The 22,585-nt window shown below is 46.8% G+C and overlaps 1 protein-coding gene across 1 annotated transcript in view; it reads left to right on the forward strand.

The window, feature by feature from the left end:
• The window catches only part of LOC311225679 (glypican-6-like), a 633,700-nt gene that overhangs the window by 277,039 nt on the left and 334,076 nt on the right, over positions 1 to 22,585 (forward strand). The window contains exon 4 of the mRNA XM_084311077.1: positions 17,631 to 17,796. Within this exon, the coding sequence (XP_084167203.1) occupies positions 17,631 to 17,796 (166 nt within the window). The remainder of the gene's footprint in view (positions 1 to 17,630; positions 17,797 to 22,585) is intronic.

The following is a 22,585-nucleotide window of genomic DNA, read 5'->3' on the forward strand; positions in this document are numbered from 1 at the left end:
CTCCTCTTCGAACATGTAGATTGAGTTGTGTTTTGCTTTTGTTATTGTTTGTTTGTATTCATTGCATGTTCGAAATAAAGATTTCAAATCAAAAGGTGGTAACTACTGGAATAGCCTACCAGTTGTGATTAGAGAGTGCCCTACATACTCCATGTTCAAGACCCATCTTAAACTGCATCTTAAGGCAAACCAGAACTGTGATCATTTTTAATCTGATTTAGTTTATGCAACTTGTTTATTGTTTTATTGCCGGCCCACACACTGGCCCACACACTGGCCCACACACTGTCCCACACACCGGCCCACACACTGGCCCACATACTGGCCCACACACCGGCCCACATACTGGCCCACACACCGGCCCACACACTGGCCCACATTAGTGGCCCACACACCGACTCACACACTGGCCCACACACCGGCCCACACACTGGCCCACATACTGGCCCACACACCGGCCCACATACTGGCCCACACACCGGCCCACACACTGGCCCACATACTGGCCCACACACCGGCCCACATACTGGCCCACACACCGGCCCACACACTGGCCCACATTAGTGGCCCACACACCGACTCACACACTGGCCCACACACCGGCCCACACACTGGCCCACATACTGGCCCACACACCGGCCCACATACTGGTCCACACACCGCCCCACACACTGGCCCACATACTGGCCCACACACCGGCCCACATACTGGTCCACACACCGCCCCACACACTGGCCCACATTACTGGCACACACACCGACCCACACACCGACTCACACACTGGCTCACACACTGGCCCACACACTGGCCCACATTAGTGGCCCACACACCGACTCACACACTGGCCCACATTAGTGGCCCACACACTGGCCCACACACTGTCCCACACACCGGCCCACACACCGGCCCACACACTGGCCCACATTAGTGGCCCACACACCGGCCCACACACTGGCCCACACACCGGCCCACACACTGGCCCACATACTGGCCCACACACCGGCCCACACACTGGCCCACATTACTGGTCCACACACCGACTCACACACTGGCCCACATTAGTGGCCCACATTAGTGGCCCACACACTGTCCCACATTAGTGGCCCACACACCGACTCACACACTGGCCCACACACCGGCCCACACACTGGCCCACATACTGGCCCACACACCGGCCCACATACTGGCCCACACACCGGCCCACACACTGGCCCACATTAGTGGCCCACACACCGACTCACACACTGGCCCACACACCGGCCCACACACTGGCCCACATACTGGCCCACACACCGGCCCACATACTGGTCCACACACCGCCCCACACACTGGCCCACATACTGGCCCACACACCGGCCCACATACTGGTCCACACACCGCCCCACACACTGGCCCACATTACTGGCACACACACCGACCCACACACCGACTCACACACTGGCTCACACACTGGCCCACACACTGGCCCACATTAGTGGCCCACACACCGACTCACACACTGGCCCACATTAGTGGCCCACACACTGGCCCACACACTGTCCCACACACCGGCCCACACACCGGCCCACACACTGGCCCACATTAGTGGCCCACACACCGGCCCACACACCGACTCACACACTGGCCCACATTAGTGGCCCACACACCGGCCCACACACTGGCCCACACACCGGCCCACACACTGGCCCACATACTGGCCCACACACCGGCCCACACACTGGCCCACATTACTGGTCCACACACCGACTCACACACTGGCCCACATTAGTGGCCCACATTAGTGGCCCACACACTGTCCCACATTAGTGGCCCACACACCGACTCACACACTGGCCCACACACCGGCCCACACACTGGCCCACATACTGGCCCACACACCGGCCCACCCACCGGCCCACACACTGGCCCACACACTGGCCCACACACTGGCCCACACACTGTCCCACATTAGTGGCCCACACACCGACTCACACACTGGCCCACACACCGGCCTACACACCGGCCCACATACTGGCCCACACACCGGCCCACACACTGGCCCACATTACTGGCACACACACCGACTCACACACTGGCCCACACACTGGCCCACATTAGTGGCCCACACACCGACTCACACACTGGCCCACACACTGGCCCACACACTGGCCCACATTAGTGGCCCACACACCGACTCACACACTGGCCAACACACTGGCCCACACACTGGCCCACACACCGGCCCACACACTGGCCCACATACTGGCCCACACACCGGCCCACATACTGGCCCACACACCGGCCCACATACTGGTCCACACACCGCCCCACACACTGGCCCACATACTGGCCCACACACCGGCCCACATACTGGTCCACACACCGCCCCACACACTGGCCCACATTACTGGCACACACACCGACCCACACACCGACTCACACACTGGCTCACACACTGGCCCACACACTGGCCCACATTAGTGGCCCACACACCGACTCACACACTGGCCCACATTAGTGGCCCACACACTGGCCCACACACTGTCCCACACACCGGCCCACACACCGGCCCACACACCGGCCCACACACTGGCCCACATTAGTGGCCCACACACCGGCCCACACACTGGCCCACACACCGGCCCACACACTGGCCCACATACTGGCCCACACACCGGCCCACACACTGGCCCACATTACTGGTCCACACACCGACTCACACACTGGCCCACATTAGTGGCCCACATTAGTGGCCCACACACTGTCCCACATTAGTGGCCCACACACCGACTCACACACTGGCCCACACACCGGCCCACACACTGGCCCACATACTGGCCCACACACCGGCCCACCCACCGGCCCACACACTGGCCCACACACTGGCCCACACACTGGCCCACACACTGTCCCACATTAGTGGCCCACACACCGACTCACACACTGGCCCACACACCGGCCTACACACCGGCCCACATACTGGCCCACACACCGGCCCACACACTGGCCCACATTAGTGGCACACACACCGACTCACACACTGGCCCACACACTGGCCCACATTAGTGGCCCACACACCGACTCACACACTGGCCCACATTAGTGGCCCACATTAGTGGCCCACACACTGTCCCACATTAGTGGCCCACACACCGACTCACACACTGGCCCACACACCGGCCCACACACTGGCCCACATACTGGCCCACACACCGGCCCACCCACCGGCCCACACACTGGCCCACACACTGGCCCACACACTGGCCCACACACTGTCCCACATTAGTGGCCCACACACCGACTCACACACTGGCCCACACACCGGCCTACACACCGGCCCACATACTGGCCCACACACCGGCCCACACACTGGCCCACATTACTGGCACACACACCGACTCACACACTGGCCCACACACTGGCCCACATTAGTGGCCCACACACCGACTCACACACTGGCCCACACACTGGCCCACACACTGGCCCACATTAGTGGCCCACACACCGACTCACACACTGGCCAACACACTGGCCCACACACTGGCCCACACACCGGCCCACACACTGGCCCACATACTGGCCCACACACCGGCCCACATACTGGCCCACACACCGGCCCACATACTGGTCCACACACCGCCCCACACACTGGCCCACATACTGGCCCACACACCGGCCCACATACTGGTCCACACACCGCCCCACACACTGGCCCACATTACTGGCACACACACCGACCCACACACCGACTCACACACTGGCTCACACACTGGCCCACACACTGGCCCACATTAGTGGCCCACACACCGACTCACACACTGGCCCACATTAGTGGCCCACACACTGGCCCACACACTGTCCCACACACCGGCCCACACACCGGCCCACACACCGGCCCACACACTGGCCCACATTAGTGGCCCACACACCGGCCCACACACTGGCCCACACACCGGCCCACACACTGGCCCACATACTGGCCCACACACCGGCCCACACACTGGCCCACATTACTGGTCCACACACCGACTCACACACTGGCCCACATTAGTGGCCCACATTAGTGGCCCACACACTGTCCCACATTAGTGGCCCACACACCGACTCACACACTGGCCCACACACCGGCCCACACACTGGCCCACATACTGGCCCACACACCGGCCCACCCACCGGCCCACACACTGGCCCACACACTGGCCCACACACTGGCCCACACACTGTCCCACATTAGTGGCCCACACACCGACTCACACACTGGCCCACACACCGGCCTACACACCGGCCCACATACTGGCCCACACACCGGCCCACACACTGGCCCACATTAGTGGCACACACACCGACTCACACACTGGCCCACACACTGGCCCACATTAGTGGCCCACACACCGACTCACACAGTGGCCCACACACTGGCCCACACACTGGCCCACATTAGTGGCCCACACACCGACTCACACACTGGCCAACACACTGGCCCACACACTGGCCCACACACTGACCCACACACCGGCCCACTTTGGTTCCGGCCCATGGGGATTCCTCCCGAACGTCCCGATGGCCAGTCCGCCACTGCATTGATGTGTGCAAGTGACAAAGAGATAATGTGTATGTGTTTTTGCAAACATGTCTAGATTAATTTGTTTTATGATTCTTATTAATTTGAATAAATGCCTCAAAACGTATTGCTAACATTGGAGACTTTTCTCAAAACCATGGTTCGGTGACAATCATTACATAATGTGCCGTGTCTTGCTTAGTATTTGGAGTACAAAGACACTATTGATATCATTAGAAAGCTAAGAAACTCTAAATATGTTTGTCAATGTGACTGAAAATTATAGAGCAAGTCACAATTGGTCCGTGACTGAGTGAGTGAGTGACCACATACAGCAACAACTGGACAATACCCACAAAACCACAATTTGTGGGCAATTTGGCGAGTTCAGACCAACTGAGTGACTGAGTGACTGAGTGAGTAAGTAACCACAATTTTCCGTGCTGATTGAGTGAATGATTCCTCTGTGTCTGTGAATGAGAGTCTGTAATTTGCTGCACATACCCTGCTGTAGCCAGCGGTGCACATGGACTGCGGGAAAGAAAACCTAGATGAAATGAGTAAGGTAATGATATCTTTAAGGCAGAAATGATGACTTTCCTGTGAAACAGTCTGAAGTCAGAATTCTATGTTTCTTATAATCTTTTTCCGTATGGGTGAACTTCAATTTGAATGTGCCTTAACGCAGTAATGTCCTGGAGGACTGTACCAGTGCTGTCATACTGAAACACTACATCTACTGGAAAACGGGTTCCCGCCCGTCCGGCGCTGTCCCGTCCAACCACACCTGTGTGAGGTCTGAGGGGTGTCAGCTGTGAGTTTGCGTAGATCATCCATGTCATGTTGCGCAACGTGCTGAACCAGCGGTCAACCGGCTGATGTGCGCCGAGGCTTGTCTGTTTTTGTGAGGGAAGGTTCTAATTTGATTCCATTTTAGCAGCTGACTTGATGCAGGCAGATGATGTCTGTCACAGAGAGAGAGAGAGAGAGAGAGAGAGAGAGAGAGAGAGAGAGAGAGAGAGAGAGAGAGAGAGAGAGAGAGAGAGAGAGAGAGAGAGAGAGAGAGAGAGAGAGAGAGAGAGAGAGAGAGAGAGAGAGAGAGAGAGAGAGAGAGAGAGAGAGAGAGAGAAGAGAGAGAGAGAGAGAGAGAGAGAGAGAGAGAGAGAGAGAGAGAGAGGAGAGAGAGAGAGAGAGAGAGAGAGAGAGAGAGAGAGAGGAGAGAGAGAGAGAGAGAGGGTTCCAGTCACATCAAACATTTAAAACCACTCAGTCTTCCAGCTGAGCGTAGGATTTATTTCCTCCTAACTAGCTACACAGTGTCTGGCTACTTTTCTTAGTTAGTTGAAGCGTGCATATTCTTTCTTGTGTTGTCTCTTTCATTTTTGTAAGTAGTGTACACACAGTACGAGGCGGCTCTCAGCCACATTGTTATTCCCTCTGCAATTGATTTTAGATAAATGTGTGAAGATATACAGTAGGCCTAGAGAAGATTCAATACAATGGACATCTTTCCAATCGCATTGCATTATTTTACGGAAGGTACAGTATGTTGACATACAATCCCCAAAATGGCAGAACTGTTGTTGTGAAAATGATCACTAAACCCCTTTGATGTCCCTCCCCCTGGATATCAACTAAATCAAGCCATTTCAGATAGCCTTTTGAAATATTGCATAATATACATGGGTAGCTGCTCTGATTTGCCCACCAGTTACATCTAGTTGGGTGAAAGGACTAAGAGTGCTGCTTAACACATTAATTGCCAATGACAAGTTAACTCGTTATAGCCCGCCAATCGTTGGACGCCCACAACGAGTATACTCGTTATTATGATTGTTATTTATTTTATTCGCTATTTCCATTCATAATTCATCCTGCTGTGCTGTAGGACTGTGTGACACTCTGTCTGAGACTGGAGCGGTCTGATACCGCCACCTAATGCCTTGCGGATGCTATTGCACTCCATTTGGAACGAGTGTTTGTTTTCCTGGCCGAGCTGCAGCATGCAGGTGGGTCTAAACACTCCAGCAAGACAAGCGGTTACAACAGATGCATCAACAAGTTCAAGTTCAAGTTTCAAGTTTCTTTAATAGTTGTCATACAGAAGTACAGAATACTTTGTACAAAATGCTTCTTACTGTTGCGCTCCAGAGACTGTGCAAGACAAGATAAGTATGAAATAAACATAGTAAATTAGAAGTAAAAGAAAAAAAAAAAAGTCACAGTGTTCAGTTTAGACATATGTAAATGTTCGATGCAGAATAGACGTAGTTACCATACAATATACAATACTGTGCAGTGTACTAATATACAATACTATATAGTGCAAGGCAGAAATGGAGAAATGGGACGAGGTGCAATTTGGGTACATTCACAGTAGGGCTGGGCGATATGGAAAAAAATCATATCGCGATAACGATATGATAATTTTATTTTATTTCTCGATATCGATAATTATCGAATTGTTATAAGTATAAAAAAATTAAAAAAAAAAAAAAAAACATTTCAGCAATCTTTGTCATTGCCGCCATCTTTAGTGTTACATCCCCTCACACTCCAGTTCTCAGGCTGCAGCTGGTTAAAAGCTAAAGTAAACCGGCTTCTCTGCTGGCTGTGGCTCCAGAGAGTTGAACAGTTCTGGCTCTGCTAGTTTATTTTCGATCTTTTGGCGCTTTTTTGGTGGACAAACCACCGCACATGTGCACTGTGACTCGTGACTGGAGTCTAGTTCTGCTAGCAAACATAGCCTACTGTGTACAGACGGTTTCAAAATGTATTTTAAATTAGAAAGCAAACAAAATAAATGGACAAGAGAAGCAAAGCCATTACTTTAAGTTGCAGGCAAGAAAGACAAGTCTGTCCACTGTCTCTGACGATTTTTTTCGATTTTTTTTTAAATTTCGATATTCGATATCGATTATTAAAATATATCGCGATATTAATCGTTATCGTTATCGCCCAGCCTAATTCACAGTAGTGTACGAGTTGTAGTGCAAATCCTTTATCAATAAATATAAAGTGTAAGTGGTTTGTGTGATCAGACAGTGTCCCCGCCCCCCGTTAATTTTCTTTGGTGGATAATGTTGGACACACGACCGCGACCAGTATTTGGAAAGGCGATCAGATAATTGGATTATTCTTTTGCAGTACATTATAGACAAGGTAAGACTATATATTATCAATCTTGCGTTGATCCGAGAATTTTTTCCCCACGATCGCAGCATGTGTCTGTGGTGTGTGTGTGGGCCGTGTCCCGTTGGCTGCGATCAAAGCACGGATGGCCGGCTTCCCCCCCCCCCTTTCGTGCATCCATGATGAAACATAATACCGATAATCTAGCGTTGATTTCAGATTGATTCAATAATCAGGCGAGAAATGGCACGATTTATAATGAAAATGCAGTAAAGCGCTGTTTGACGGAGTTTCCTGGGATTACACAGGATCACTCTAAAACTATACTCATATTCACCATGGTATAAAACGGAAATGTATGGATGAAAAACGAATCTGTTTTTTGCATGTTGACCGGAATAAACTCACTGACAATCGACGTTGTTATTAGATCCATAGCTATAATATTTAATATAGTTTTAGCACTACAAACACCGGCATCTACCCCCATTGCATTACAGCGCTGGCACAAACGGCCATACACCCACAGCGCCATCTGGCGCTCAATGTGTTAACAGTCAAATAATACGCACAAAAGGTATTATTTCCTGAGGTCCTTAATTGGTAATTTTGTTTATCTTTTCAATTTGTGCATACCAGCTTAATATGTTGTAATTGCACTTCTGTTAATTTCGCATCTCAATGAATACAATAAGGGCTGTTTAAAATGTGGGTAAGGAGGCATATTTATGGATAATTGCTTATTAGATTATTTTTTTAAATTACATATATCACAAGAGTTTGTAAGATTAGCAATTGTAGGCTTAACCGGTCTTGGACTATTATACTACTATATCAGTTAATCACCACTGATGATTACGGGGCTACCGTGGACAGGGTGAGCAGCTTCAAGTACCTGGGGTCCACATCTCAGATGATCTGACATTAGGGATGTCCCGATCGCCTTTTTTTGCTCCCGATCCGATTCCGATCATGTGATTTTAAATATCTACCGATTCCGATCGTTCCCGATCCGATCTTTCACATTAGTAATCAATTTTGACGCATTTTTGTCAGAAACTGGCGGAGCAAGACAAGCCCCTCTGTTGGCTATAGTCCCTGGAGGGGCGCGAGCGCGGCGGCTCTTGTTATTACATTCACCCTGAGAAATGTGCTTCATAAGAAATATTAAAAGTTTCAATATATGTTTGCACATTAGTATACATTCAGTGTTCGACTTACGGTCTGAAACGCCGAAGATAATCCTTAGTCACAGCAAATAATTGACGTTATCCAGGTGAAAAGTTAGTCTGAAAAGTCCGCCTCCAGGCTCCAGCTTCATGAGTTTTTCCTCCACACGGAATGTCGTCCTTGCAAACATTGCAATTGCTGTTTTAAAATGCTTAGTTCCAACTTCCAAACCTCTAGCTGCTCAAGTGAGTGGATAACAGTGTTTCGGGAGCGACGTGTTGTTGTTGTGATGTGGTCGCGTGTAGCGTCTAAATTAAAGGGAATGTTTGTTGCAACGGTGAAAATTAAAGGGGAATGTGTTTGTTGTGGACAATTATTCTGCTCTGTGTGACAATAAATACATTAATGATATATTATATGTAATTTAAAACCAAAACTAAGGCCTCCGTATGAGTTTAAGATGTGAACATGGTCATGTTTGTTGAATAAAAAAAAAATACAAATCTTTTATTGACTGCCGATTTTTATTAAATTTTTTTTCCCGATCCCGATCCTCTGAAAAGCATGTGATCGGCGCCGATCCCGATCACGTGATCGGATCGGGACATCCCTATCTGACATGGTCAACACACATAGACACAGTAGTAAAGAAAGCGAAGCAGCACCTCTACCACCTGAGACAGTTAAGGAAGTTCAGAGTATCGGGGAAGATACTCCAGTCCTTCTACTCAGGAGCTGTAGAGAGCATCTTGACCGGAAACATCACTGCCTGGTATGGGAACAGCACGGCACAGGACAAGAAGGCCCTACAGAGAGTGGTGCGCTCAGCCGAGCGTACCACGGGTATTGCGCTACCTACCCTGCAGGTTCTATACAACAAGAGGTGCAAATCCAGAGCCTGCATAATAATGAAAGACCCCCACCACCCCAATAACAGCCTGTTCCAGCTGCTGAGGTCAGGCAGACGCCTGCGAACCCCAGCTACTAGGACGGAGAGGCTTAGGCTCAGCTTCTTCCCCCAGGCCATCAGAGCCTTGAACAATGAACATTTTTTTTTAAATTTCGATATTCGATATCGATTATTAAAATATATCGCGATATTTATCGTTATCGTTATATCGCCCAGCCCTAATTCACAGTAGGTGTACGAGTTGTAGTGCAAATCCTTTATCAATAAATATAAAGTGTAAGTGTGTTTGTGTGATCAGACAGTGTCCCCGCCCCCCGTTAATTTTCTTTGGTGGATAATGTTGGACACACGACCGCGACCAGTATTTGGAAAGGCGATCAGATAATTGGATTATTCTTTTTGCAGTACATTATAGACAAGGTAAGGACTATATATTATCAATCTTGCGTTGATCCGAGAATTTTTTCCCCACGATCGCAGCATGTGTCTGTGGTGTGTGTGTGGGCCGTGTCCCGTTGGCTGCGATCAAAGCACGGATGGCCGGCTTCCCCCCCCCCCCTTTCGTGCATCCATGATGAAACATAATACCGATAATCTAGCGTTGATTTCAGATTGATTCAATAATCAGGCGAGAAATGGCACGATTTATAATGAAAATGCAGTAAAGCGCTGTTTGACGGAGTTTCCTGGGATTACACAGGATCACTCTAAAACTATACTCATATTCACCATGGTATAAAACGGAAATGTATGGATGAAAAACGAATCTGTTTTTTGCATGTTGACCGGAATAAACTCACTGACAATCGACGTTGTTATTAGAACCATAGCTATAATATTTAATATAGTTTTAGCACTACAAACACCGGCATCTACCCCCATTGCATTACAGCGCTGGCACAAACGGCCATACACCCACAGCGCCATCTGGCGCTCAATGTGTTAACAGTCAAATAATACGCACAAAAGGTATTATTTCCTGAGGTCCTTAATTGGTAATTTTGTTTATCTATTCAATTTGTGCATACCAGCTTAATATGTTGTAATTGCACTTCTGTTAATTTCGCATCTCAATGAATACAATAAGGGCTGTTTAAAATGTGGGTAAGGAGGCATAATTTATGGATAATTGGCTTATTAGATTTATTTTTTTAAATTACATATATCACAAGAGTTTGTAAGATTAGCAATTGTAGGCTTAACCGGTCTTGGACTATTATACTACTATATCAGTTAATCACCACTGATGATTAACGGGGCTACCGTGGACAGGGTGAGCAGCTTCAAGTACCTGGGGGTCCACATCTCAGATGATCTGACATGGTCAACACACATAGACACAGTAGTAAAGAAAGCGAAGCAGCACCTCTACCACCTGAGACAGTTAAGGAAGTTCAGAGTATCGGGGAAGATACTCCAGTCCTTCTACTCAGGAGCTGTAGAGAGCATCTTGACCGGAAACATCACTGCCTGGTATGGGAACAGCACGGCACAGGACAAGAAGGCCCTACAGAGAGTGGTGCGCTCAGCCGAGCGTACCACGGGTATTGCGCTACCTACCCTGCAGGTTCTATACAACAAGAGGTGCAAATCCAGAGCCTGCATAATAATGAAAGACCCCCACCACCCCAATAACAGCCTGTTCCAGCTGCTGAGGTCAGGCAGACGCCTGCGAACCCCAGCTACTAGGACGGAGAGGCTTAGGCTCAGCTTCTTCCCCCAGGCCATCAGAGCCTTGAACAATGAACATTGAGTGCCACAGAAACTGAACTATCCACACACAAGCACACACAAGCACACACACGACACGCACGCTGTGCACGCTCACACACTAGCAGCCACTTTAACACTCATGCCGCACACACGCACTCTTATGGCCAAGAGGAAAGGCCACTTTAAATTAGTATAACAACAGGAACAGTGTATTGCACTACTAAAGCTACCTAGCATGTCCTATATGCTCTGTAAATACTATGTACAGATACCGAGATGTCACACCATGTTACCTGTTTATTGCACAATGTTTTTTTTTTATTGAATTCTATTATATGTTGTACCACTGTATTTTTATTGGATTCTATTATATGTTGTACCACTGTATTGCACATCGTCGCGGGCAAGACCACCCGCATTTCATTGTATACTTGTATGCTGTGACAATTAAAACTCTTGACTTGACTTGACTTGACTTGAATGCAAAACAATTTCCACAGATAGTAGGTGAAATGTGAAATTAATAAAAAAATAATGATGAATAATACCTATTAGGTTTCAATTAATTATTAACCCACAACAAGAGTTTGTAAGATTAGCTATTTTTAAGTTCTGGTCTTGGACTTGGAGATGTCGAGTTACATTCCATTTGAATACATATTTAAAATGATCATCTTCTGTACACAGGCGGAGGTGGGGCTTTCTGCGCCAGGCCCCTGCTCTACGGTGCCACCCATCACCTAAACCAAGCGCAGTATTTCCATAATGTGGTATGGCAACTCCAGGCAATGCATGCACCTGATTCTCCACGTATTGTCCCGAGTGCATGTCCGAAAAGGGTTTAAGTGGAACACAGTCACGCACACAAGCAACACAGAAAAAAATCTCCCACCTCAGCATCTATTTCTACCGTAGCTTTCACTTATCTTGAGCAAAATCAATCATTTCCACGGAGTAGGTATGGTGAATTAGTAATAATTCACTTGATAAAGTAAATTGGATGCAACCAGATTAAAAAAAAAGGCATAATATGGTTATGGTTATACTGTGACCCATCACTTAATAAATTTCAATAGTAATAAGGCTGATAGGTGGTTATACTGTGACCCATCAGCGAATAGACCTGTTCGCTGTATACATCAGACTCAGTGTGCCCACATCAAGGGGGCAAAATAAACGTAATCCTGGTCAGAACAATGGGGCAGACTACAATATATTTGCATTTGTTAGCCATGCTAGCGAGCTAAATCATCTAAACAATCAATCCATGCCAAAGCTAGATATGTAAAACGTGAAAGACTCAAAAATTACATCCAGCCGTTTTTGTTTGAAACTACCTTTAGTCAGGGGAGTGTCATGGTTTCGCCATTTTAGTGCAGCAGCTTGCGCAGGTAGGGGGGCAACTTAGTCACATGACTCAGTTGGTATTGCTGATTGGCTGGAACGCGTCAAGTTATCTCTGCCGGTAATTGTGACATAACTAGTTGGAACACTGAATATTCTACGTTCAGTTATCATTATCTCATATATCTAGGAATGAAAAGGATAATACAACAGTGCCTCTCTGGAGACACTCCTACCCACTATACCACACTGAAGTGAAATAGGGACTTGAAAAAAATCTCTCTCTCTCTCTCTATCTCTCTCTCTCTCTCTCTCTCTCTCTCTCTCTCTCTCTCTCTCTCTCTCTCTCTCTCTCTCTCTCTCTCTCTCTCTCTCTCTCTCTCTCTGTCTGTCTGTCTGTCTGTCTGTCTGTCTGTCTGTCTGTCTGTCTGTCTGTCTGTCTCTCTCTCTCTCTCTCTCTCTCTCTCTCTCTCTCTCTCTCTCTCTCTCTCTCCAGTTGTTCCATTGGTGCAATTTGAAATTGAGTTAAAAAGCCCATGTCAGAATACCTTTAAGGTTCAGGAGAGGAGAAACACCCGAAGCGTGTGTTAACACGCACACACACACACAGATAAGGAAAATAAGGGTAGTTTTGGGCAAAGTGATAGGAATTGCTTCTCTATGGGTTTGGTAACAAGGTTAAGAACGGGCTCGGGCAGCCTATCAATGTCTCTTTCGGTGCTCGGAGGAGAGAGAAAATAACACACTAACCATTTATTACCCAGGAGCACTTACAGTACTTCAAACACCTCAACCATGTTGCTACTTGAGTTATTGACATAAGTCGTTGCCACCCATGTTCTGTTCTCTTTATTCCACCGGCTGTGTGTTTTCCGCTTGTATTTTTATGAGTCTTGCCACGTCCAAAAAATACTCGGACGACACAGCGATTGTGGCGTGTGTGAGGAAGGGACAGGAGGGGAGAGTACAGGGACCAGGTGGGAGCCTTCAGCGACTGGAGCGAACGGAACGGCCTTCTCCTGAACGCAAAAAAAGACCAAGGAGATGGTACTGGATTTCCGCAGGTCGAAAACCACCTCTGCAACCAGTCAGCATACGGGGAAACAACATTGCGACGGTGCAGACATACAAATATTTAGGTGTGCACCTAGACGATAAGTTGGCCTGGGCTGCAAACGCGGAAGCGCTCTACAAGAAAGGACAGAGCCGGCTGTTCTTCCTTAGGAGGCTCAGGTCTTTTAATGTGTGTGGGGAAATGTTGTTCATGTTCTATCAGGCAGTGTAAAGTGTGCTCCTCTATGCCGCTGTCTGCTGGGGTGGTAATACCACGGCCAGGGATGCCAGGCGGCTGGATAAGCTGGTGAAAAAGGCTGGCTCAGTGGTGGGGAGGAGACTGGACCCACTGGGGACCGTGGTGGAGAGCCGCACGCAGAGCAAGCTGCTGGCCATCATGGGCAATACCAACCACCCTCTCCACCACACCCTGGTGGGGCAGAGCAGCAGTCGCAGCGGACGGCTCATCTCCCTGCACTCATGGACTGAGCGGCACAGGAGGTCCTTTGTCCCCACAGCCATCAGACTGTACAACAGCGTAATATAGTGCGGGGGACCTTGACCTCTGACCCACACACCTGTTTTTACACCTGTTTTTATACACTGTTTTATACACCTGCTTTTTATCTAATCACGCTCCTATTAATATTGATGGATATGATTTAATTGAATTTTATCATGTGCTTATTTTTAATTCATGATGCAGACATAACGTGTAATAACTGAATGAGAACAGTCAATGTCTGTATACTGTGTGAGCTGCGAGATACCCTGAATTTCCCCAAGGGGATTAATAAAGTATCTATTTATCTATCCATCTATCCATCTATCCATCTATCCATCTATCCATCTATCCATCTATCTATCTATCTATCTATCTATCTATCTATCTATCTATCTATCTATCTATCTATCTATCTATCTATCTATGTACAGTTAGACAGTTACTAACAATCCTACACATAGCCTCTGATCTCAACACTCCCACTTAGGTTTGCATTAGCATACTGGCTGACTTCTGGGGAAAACATTTAACAAAGGAAATAATATATAATCCCAAAAACATCCATAGGGTATGACAGTCAATATCGTCACATTGAACATGACCTTTGCAAATTCCTTCAATTTTAATTTGAAAACAGGCTCCCTCATAGTATCTATTACTCGTCCGTCATTCTTTCTTATTTGATGGCATACCTGATGAGATGATATTATTTATAATGACATGTTTACATCTATATTGACACATTGGGATCCTAGTAATCACAACGGTCACCTGGTTGTCCTTATAAACAACAGTCTCCATATATACACAATGTTCATCATTTTAAACGGTTTTGACAGAACACCCATTCTTCAAAAACACCATATTCGGTATAGAGGATATATTTCAATTACCTACTGCATTTTGAACAATACATTCATAACCTTATCTTCATCACTTCGAGCAGTTGCTCTAGATAAACACATTTTGCATTGTCCTAGCTAGAAACATATACTCAGCTTCACAGGCTGATAGTATCCCTGTAGGCTCTAAGCCCTTACATCTTTGTTGTCTTTTCTGAAACACCGCTGTCCGTCTGCAGCACCTCTGGGATAACGAAAAACATATTTTTGACGTAGTTCAATTATTCTCTGTGGGGTCAACACAAATACTATGACACTCTTACTCACTACAGAACATAGGTCAGGGCGAGTACAGGTTGTCCAACAGAATGAAGCTACCCACAGTTTATCTAAACATTTCTTACTTCAGTCAAAAACATCTCAGGACCTTTTTCCCACATATCTCATCTGGGATATTTTTACACAGTTGTTCGAAGTCCATACCTATAAAATGGTTTAACCTGCCTAGGTCTTTCTTTGTATTTAAACATTGAATCACCTCTGTACTTTAACATTGCAAACCACCCACATCTGTACTTAAACATGGGGTTAAACATAAGATCCATTTCAGGCTCAAGATAGAAACCATGCCTCTTGACCACATTATTGTCGCCCTATAGCCGAATTATGTTAACAATCCTAATAAACTAAACTAAACTAAACAAAGCTTGATTTAAAATATCCTCTTATCCACTACAGCGTATGGCTTCTGCGTGTATTTTCATTTGTTTCTAACAGGGGGAAAATACAAACACATTGAACGCACCAGATCTTAAAATTAGAATCCCACTGTATACTAGGGGAAACAGCAAACAACGCATTCCCTCTGGTACCAGATGTATAATGACCTAGATTAGAAGGTGTTCTTTACTAGAGAGTTACAAATACCAAAACCAAGGGGAGAAAAACACTTAAAAACACTATGCAGCAAGAACATTTAAAAAGCCTTAATTTCTTGGCTAGTGCATTAGTAGCACATTTTAAAAGCCAACATGTTTTACCACAATAAAATACATGCCTGGCATTGCCCTTGACCAAGGCGCTGGCATTAGAACTGGAGTTGGTCCCCGGGCGCTGGACTGTGGCTGCCCACTGCTCCTAAATAGTTAGGATGAGCAGGGGCGGACCTAGCACAATTTTTATTTTTTTTTGTAATTATTTTTTATGGCTTTTGCCTCTTCATAGTTCTCTAACGTTAGTATTTCTTTCCTCAACGCTCAATTCTATAAACACTTGACCGATACCCATCAATGCACAGCGCTCTAGCATGTTCTGACTGTGAACACCTAAAGCTGAGGCTCAGACCGACCGACCGTTTTAGATTTTTGGCTCATTTTCCCTTATGTTAGAATTTTTTTTATGTAAAAAGAATGGTTGCAGATATAGAGGGGGGCGCCAAAACTGCACAGAGAATTTTTTTTTTAAAAAAAAATAAAAAAAAAAGTGAAAAAAAGGAAAAACAAAAATTTTAAAAACTTAAAAAAAAAGTTTTTTTTTTTTTTTTTTTTGGCGCCCCCCTCTGGGTGGCGCTCTAGGCGACCGCCTATATCGCCTGTAGGAAGGTCCGCCCCTGAGGATGAGTTAAATGCAGATTCATTTGGGGTATATGTGAAAATGTACTTGACAATAAAGACATTCTATTCTATCCTATTTTCAACCAACACCAGCAACCTTGTACAACTGGTATTTGAAAATAATTCTCAGTTAGGGATGACTTTTTCCTCAATATACAGTATAGTGTATCATGATATCTGCTCATGTATGTAAAATCAGGTTACGTAATCCAGTTTATGTTAATCACATTGAAGTATGACATAAAACCAAAACTGCAATTTTCAAAAGACATATCCTCAAATATTACAGATCACATTTTTGTGAGAGATTTTAGTCGACGTGTGCGCGTGCCGTTATCATTTCTGAAAACATAATTATGTATCACGATATCATGATTTCATCAAAACACGATCTCACTGAAAGACGATAAATCATCACATATAATTATCACCCAGCCACAGTTCTCAGTGTGCGTCTTAACACACTTGTAGTATTAGACTACTGAGGTTTTTTCTTTTCTTTCTACCATCGCTAACACAATTATCCCGACACAGTATACCCCCCCTGGTAATTACCTGCCAATCCTATCTGGCTCAAGTCTGAGAGGAGACGTCAAAATTCATATCAAATTAATCTTAAGTAACAGAAAAGGTTTTGAGAAATGCAAAGAGAAAGTGTTGGGTAATGTGCAATTACAATATTAAGCAGCGGGGTGACAACGTAATTGGGGTTGAAAGCGAACACGTCAGACCTGATTCAACAGTCAGTTGGTGAGTTACAGCGAGTGCCTCTGCCGGAGCCCCTCCTCACAGTCTCTCCTCTCTGCAGGTGAGCTGCACCCCCGCATGCATCAGGGCGCTGACCAAGGTGCTGTACTGTCCATACTGCCAGGGCATGCCAGCGGTGAAGCCCTGCAGGAACTACTGTCTGAATGTCATGAAGGGCTGTCTGGCCAACCAGGCCGATCTGGACCCGGAGTGGAACCAGTACATCGGTAAGATTTGTTTGTTTTTTTTCCGTTTGTGGTGCCAGTAATGCCAAGTGCTCTCACCCAGACAGCTGTCCGCAGTGCCACTCTGCCACACTCATTTGTCTTGTTGATGTAGTGGTGTGCGCTCACTACGCAACTGAGCACAAATGAGGTTCACACATTTCAAGATCCTTCACTGGAAAGTTGGCAATCTCTCTCTGTGTCAGCCATCCCTCTCTCTCCCTCTCGTCTTTAAAGGGTGACACACTCTCTCTCTCTTGAAAATCTATCTCCATCCCTCCCTCCCTCGCACTCTTGCACTCTCTCTCTTCCCCCTCTCCCTCTCATTAAAACATGAACGTCTCAAGTTATTTTGATCACATGACTGTTGAAGAGCAGTGGGAGTGTGTCGCCTCTTCTTAATGATCTAATGGTCATTTATATGAGCTAATAATAACGAGGGCCATGATGATATATTATTGTGTTGTAGTTGTTTCCACCTCCTCTCCCTCGGTTCTCTCTCGCTATCTCATTGGCTCTTGCTCACTGCCAATCTCAGGACTTGTCATACACATCTGTCACACTGCAAGAGCGTTGCAGATTTTGCGCTTATGATTTCAAACATGCTTGAAAGCGTTGACGCATCTGGGGACATCTCAAAAGAGTCAGAACATGCCTCTGAATGGCTCAGACTGTACACTGTACATTGGAATACTGACAAAGCCATACTTGGTCATTTACTGTGCACCTGGGTTAGGACATTTGTAGGGGCCAGTTTCGAATTGCAGTCTCCCGTAGGTGTTTTTTGAGAGTGTTTTTGAAAGTGGGTAGTGATTCACATTCCTTTACAGCTTTGGGTAGGGCGTTCCACATTGATGTGGCATAATTGCGAAACGTGTTTAGTCCCTTGTTTGAGCCAGATCTGGGTTTAACATGATTTGTTGAGCTCCCTCTGGTGTTGTCATCGTGGTATTCACTGACCTTTGGGAAGTATTTTGACATGTACATGGGTACCTTGGTCGCGTAGTGTATCTTGTAGACCAAGCCCATTGCAAGTTGCTGTACTCTGTCGTCTACTCTAAGCCATCCTAGGTTGTCAAAGTGGGCATGCATGGGACGCCTAGTTACTGAATTCCTTAACCCAAGGTAACAGACATACTTTTCTCTTATCTATTTGAACACCAGTTTCAGGCAGAATGCAGATCTATGGTTACCAAATGATACTGCAATGCCATTTTGTCACAGGAAAGATTAGCCTCTAGGATGGAACCCAGGTAGGTAATTTCATCTTTCCTTGTGACAATATTGTCACCCACTGTAACCGAGAAGCCGTCGGTCTTGCTGAGTTTGTTATTTGAACCGAAGAGAATGGACTCTGTTTTGCCCATGTGTAATGATAGTTTGTTGTCGGCGAGCCATATGCAGATTTTGCCTAGTTCTGAGCTGAGGGCTTTTTCAACCTGTAACTTGTTCTTGTCAGAGACCAGCAGGGCTGAGTCGTCCGCAAACAGGAACAAGTTGCAGTCACAAGCTGACGACATGTCATTTGCATAAATTAGGAATAGTAGCGGTCCTAGTATGCTTCCTTGTGGAACACCACAGCTCACTGTGAGGGGGGGGGGGGGGGGGGATAGGGTACCATTTACCTCCACCATCTGTTCTCTCCCCTCCAGGTATGATTGTATCCAGCTCACTGATAGACTATCAAAACCAATTGCTTTTAGCTTGTCAATCAAAATGGTGTGATTGACAGTGTCGAAGGCCTTTTGTAGGTCCAGCATGACCATGCCGCAGTATTTGCCCGCGTCCATCTCGTGTTTGATGTGGTCGTTCAAATAGAGAAGGCATGTGTCAGTGGAGTGGGATGTTCTGAAGCCAGATTGGAATTCGTAGATTAGATTTTTTTTCCGCAAGGTACTTTTCGATCTGTTCGTATACTATTTTTTCCATGACTTTCGAGATGGATGTAAGGATAGAAACAGGGCGGTAGTTGCATGGGTCTAATTTACTGCCCTTTTTGTGCAGGGGTGTTACTCTCGCAATTTTGAAGTCATTGGGGACGTGTCCCTGTTTTATGGAGAGGTTTATTATGTGTGTGATGACTGGGGTGATGGCTGCTGCTGAGTCTCTGAGGAATTTGGAGGGGATGTTGTCATGGCCAGTGGCCTTGTTCGGTTGGAGGGCGCTCAGTTTTTTGAGTACCTCATCTGTAGTTACCATTTTCAGTTTGAAGTCGTCTTTGTGGACGCCTAGGTTCTTGTAGTATGCTACTATGCGTTCTACCCCATACTGCCCTGAGTGGGAGGGTAGTTTGTTTACCAGTGTTGTGGCTATGTTTGTGAAGAAAGTGTTTAAGTAATTGGCTACATCCAGCTTGTCTGTGATGAGCGTGTTGTCCGTCTTTATGTTTATGTTTGAGAACCTGGTTTTAAGTTTTTTACTGCAGCCTAGTTGATTGTTGAGTAATTTCCAAAGTTCACGTGGTTTATTTTTGTTTTCCTCAGTTTTGTCATTGATGAATTTTTTTAGCAGTTTTGATCATGGAGTTTATGTCATTTCTTAGTCTGTTTCTTTCTAGTTTGAGTTCAGTCACGTGGTCTTGGAGTTCACTGCTCGTGCTTTTGGTAAGCTTTGACTGACTTTTACGAAACTCAGAGCATTTTTTGTCTCTGGCTTTCATAGCGGTCAGTATTTCAGTGTGCATCCATGGCTCAGCGTGATTTTTTACCCTGGTGGTTCTTAGGGGGGCCATGTTGTTTAGTATTGATGAAAATTTGGTTTTGAAGCCAAGCCAGGTTTCTTCAACCAGTGTACCATTGAGTTCATCTGACCAGTCCAGACTCTCCAGTTCAAGGTTGAAGGCCTCGCTAGAGTAGGTTTTGAGGTCTCTAGATGTGACTGTTTTGTGACAGCCATCCTTTTGCTTTAGCTTTTTGCGGGTACAGAACATCATATAATGATCACTTAACCCGCATGCTATAACCCCTTTATTGGAGTGGGGGGGGGGGGGGGGGGGGCGCTATCAGTAAACAGGGTAGACAGTGTGGGGGGGGGGGGGGGGGGGTATATCAGTAAACAGGGTAGACAGTGTTGGGGGCAGTGATGTACCTGAACGCGGTCAACGTATTTTGGGCGAATGTGAACTGAACAGTGTTTTTTCCGATAGATCAAGTCAAGAGTTTTAATTGTCACGGCATACAAGTATACAATGAAATGCGGGTGGTCTTGCGGGTGGTCTTGCTAGATGAACGTAATTGAGAACGCGCATGTGTGTGTGTGTGTGTGTGTGTGTGGGTGCGTGTATGGCTGCGTGTGTGCGTGTGCACACATTCCCCGGCCTGCCTGTGCAATCACAAGTGTGAAGTGTAACATGAAAGATAATTGACATATAGAGTGACAGGCAAACAAAGCTAAACTGAGGAGGAGTCAATGGAAAACAAACACACGCTCAGATGAGTCAGCATTATAACTGAGAGACAGTGTGGGGGGGTATATCAGTAAACATGGTATACAGTGGGGGGGGGGATATCAGTAAACAGGGTATACAGTGGGGGGTATATCAGTAAACAGGGTAGACAGTGGGGGGGGTATATCAGTAAACATGGTATACAGTGGGGGAGTATATCAGTAAATAGGGTATACATTGGGGGGGTTATATCAGTAAACAGGGTATACAGTGAGGGGTATATCAGTAAACAGGGTATACAGTGGGGGGGGGTATATCAGTAAACAGGGTAGACAGTGGGGGGGAGTATATCAGTAAACATGGTATACAGTGGGGGGGGGGGTATATCAGTAAACAGGATATACAGGGGGGGGTATATCAGTAAACAGGGTATACAGTGTGGGGGTATATCAGTAAACAGTGTATACAGTGGGGGGGTATATCAGTAAACATGGTAGACAGTGGGGGGGGGGGTATATCAGTAAACATGGTATACAGTGTGGGGGGGTATATCAGTAAACAGGGTATACAGTGGGGGGGGGGGGGTATATCAGTAAACAGGGTATACAGTGGGGGGGGGTATATCAGTAAACAGGGTATACAGTGGGGGGTGGGGGTATATCAGTAAACATGGTAGACAGTGGGGGGGGGGGGGGGTATATCAGTAAACATGGTATACAGTGTGGGGGGTATATCAGTAAACAGGATATACAGTGGGGGGGGGTATATCAGTAAACAGGGTAGACAGTGTGGGGGGGTATATCAGTAAACATGGTATACAGTGGGGGGGGGGGGTATATCAGTAAACAGGGTATACAGTGGGGGGTGGGGGTATATCAGTAAACATGGTAGACAGTGGGGGGGGGGTATATCAGTAAACAGGGTATACAGTGGGGGGTATATCAGTAAACATGGTAGACAGTGGGGGGGGGGGTATATCAGTAAACATGGTATACAGTGGGGGGGGTATATCAGTAAACAGGGTATACAGTGGGGGGGGGGGTATACAGGGTATACAGTGGGGGGGGGTATATCAGTAAACATGGTATACAGTGTGGGGGGGTATATCAGTAAACAGGGTATACAGTGGGGGGGGGGGTATATCAGTAAACAGGGTATACAGTGGGGGGGGGGTATATCAGTAAACAATGTATACAGTGGGGGGGGGGGTATATCAGTAAACAAGGTATACAGTGGGGGGGGGGGTATATCAGTAAACAGGGTATACAGTGGGGGGGGGGGTATATCAGTAAACAAGGTATACAGTGGGGGGGGGGGTATATCAGTAAACAGGGTATACAGTGGGGGGGGTGTATCAGTAAACAGGGTATACAGTGGGGGGTATATCAGTAAACAGGGTATACAGTG

The sequence above is a fragment of the Notolepis coatsorum genome (assembly GCF_963971535.1).
Source record: "Notolepis coatsorum genome assembly, chromosome: 3".
Lineage (NCBI taxonomy): Eukaryota > Metazoa > Chordata > Actinopteri > Aulopiformes > Paralepididae > Notolepis > Notolepis coatsorum.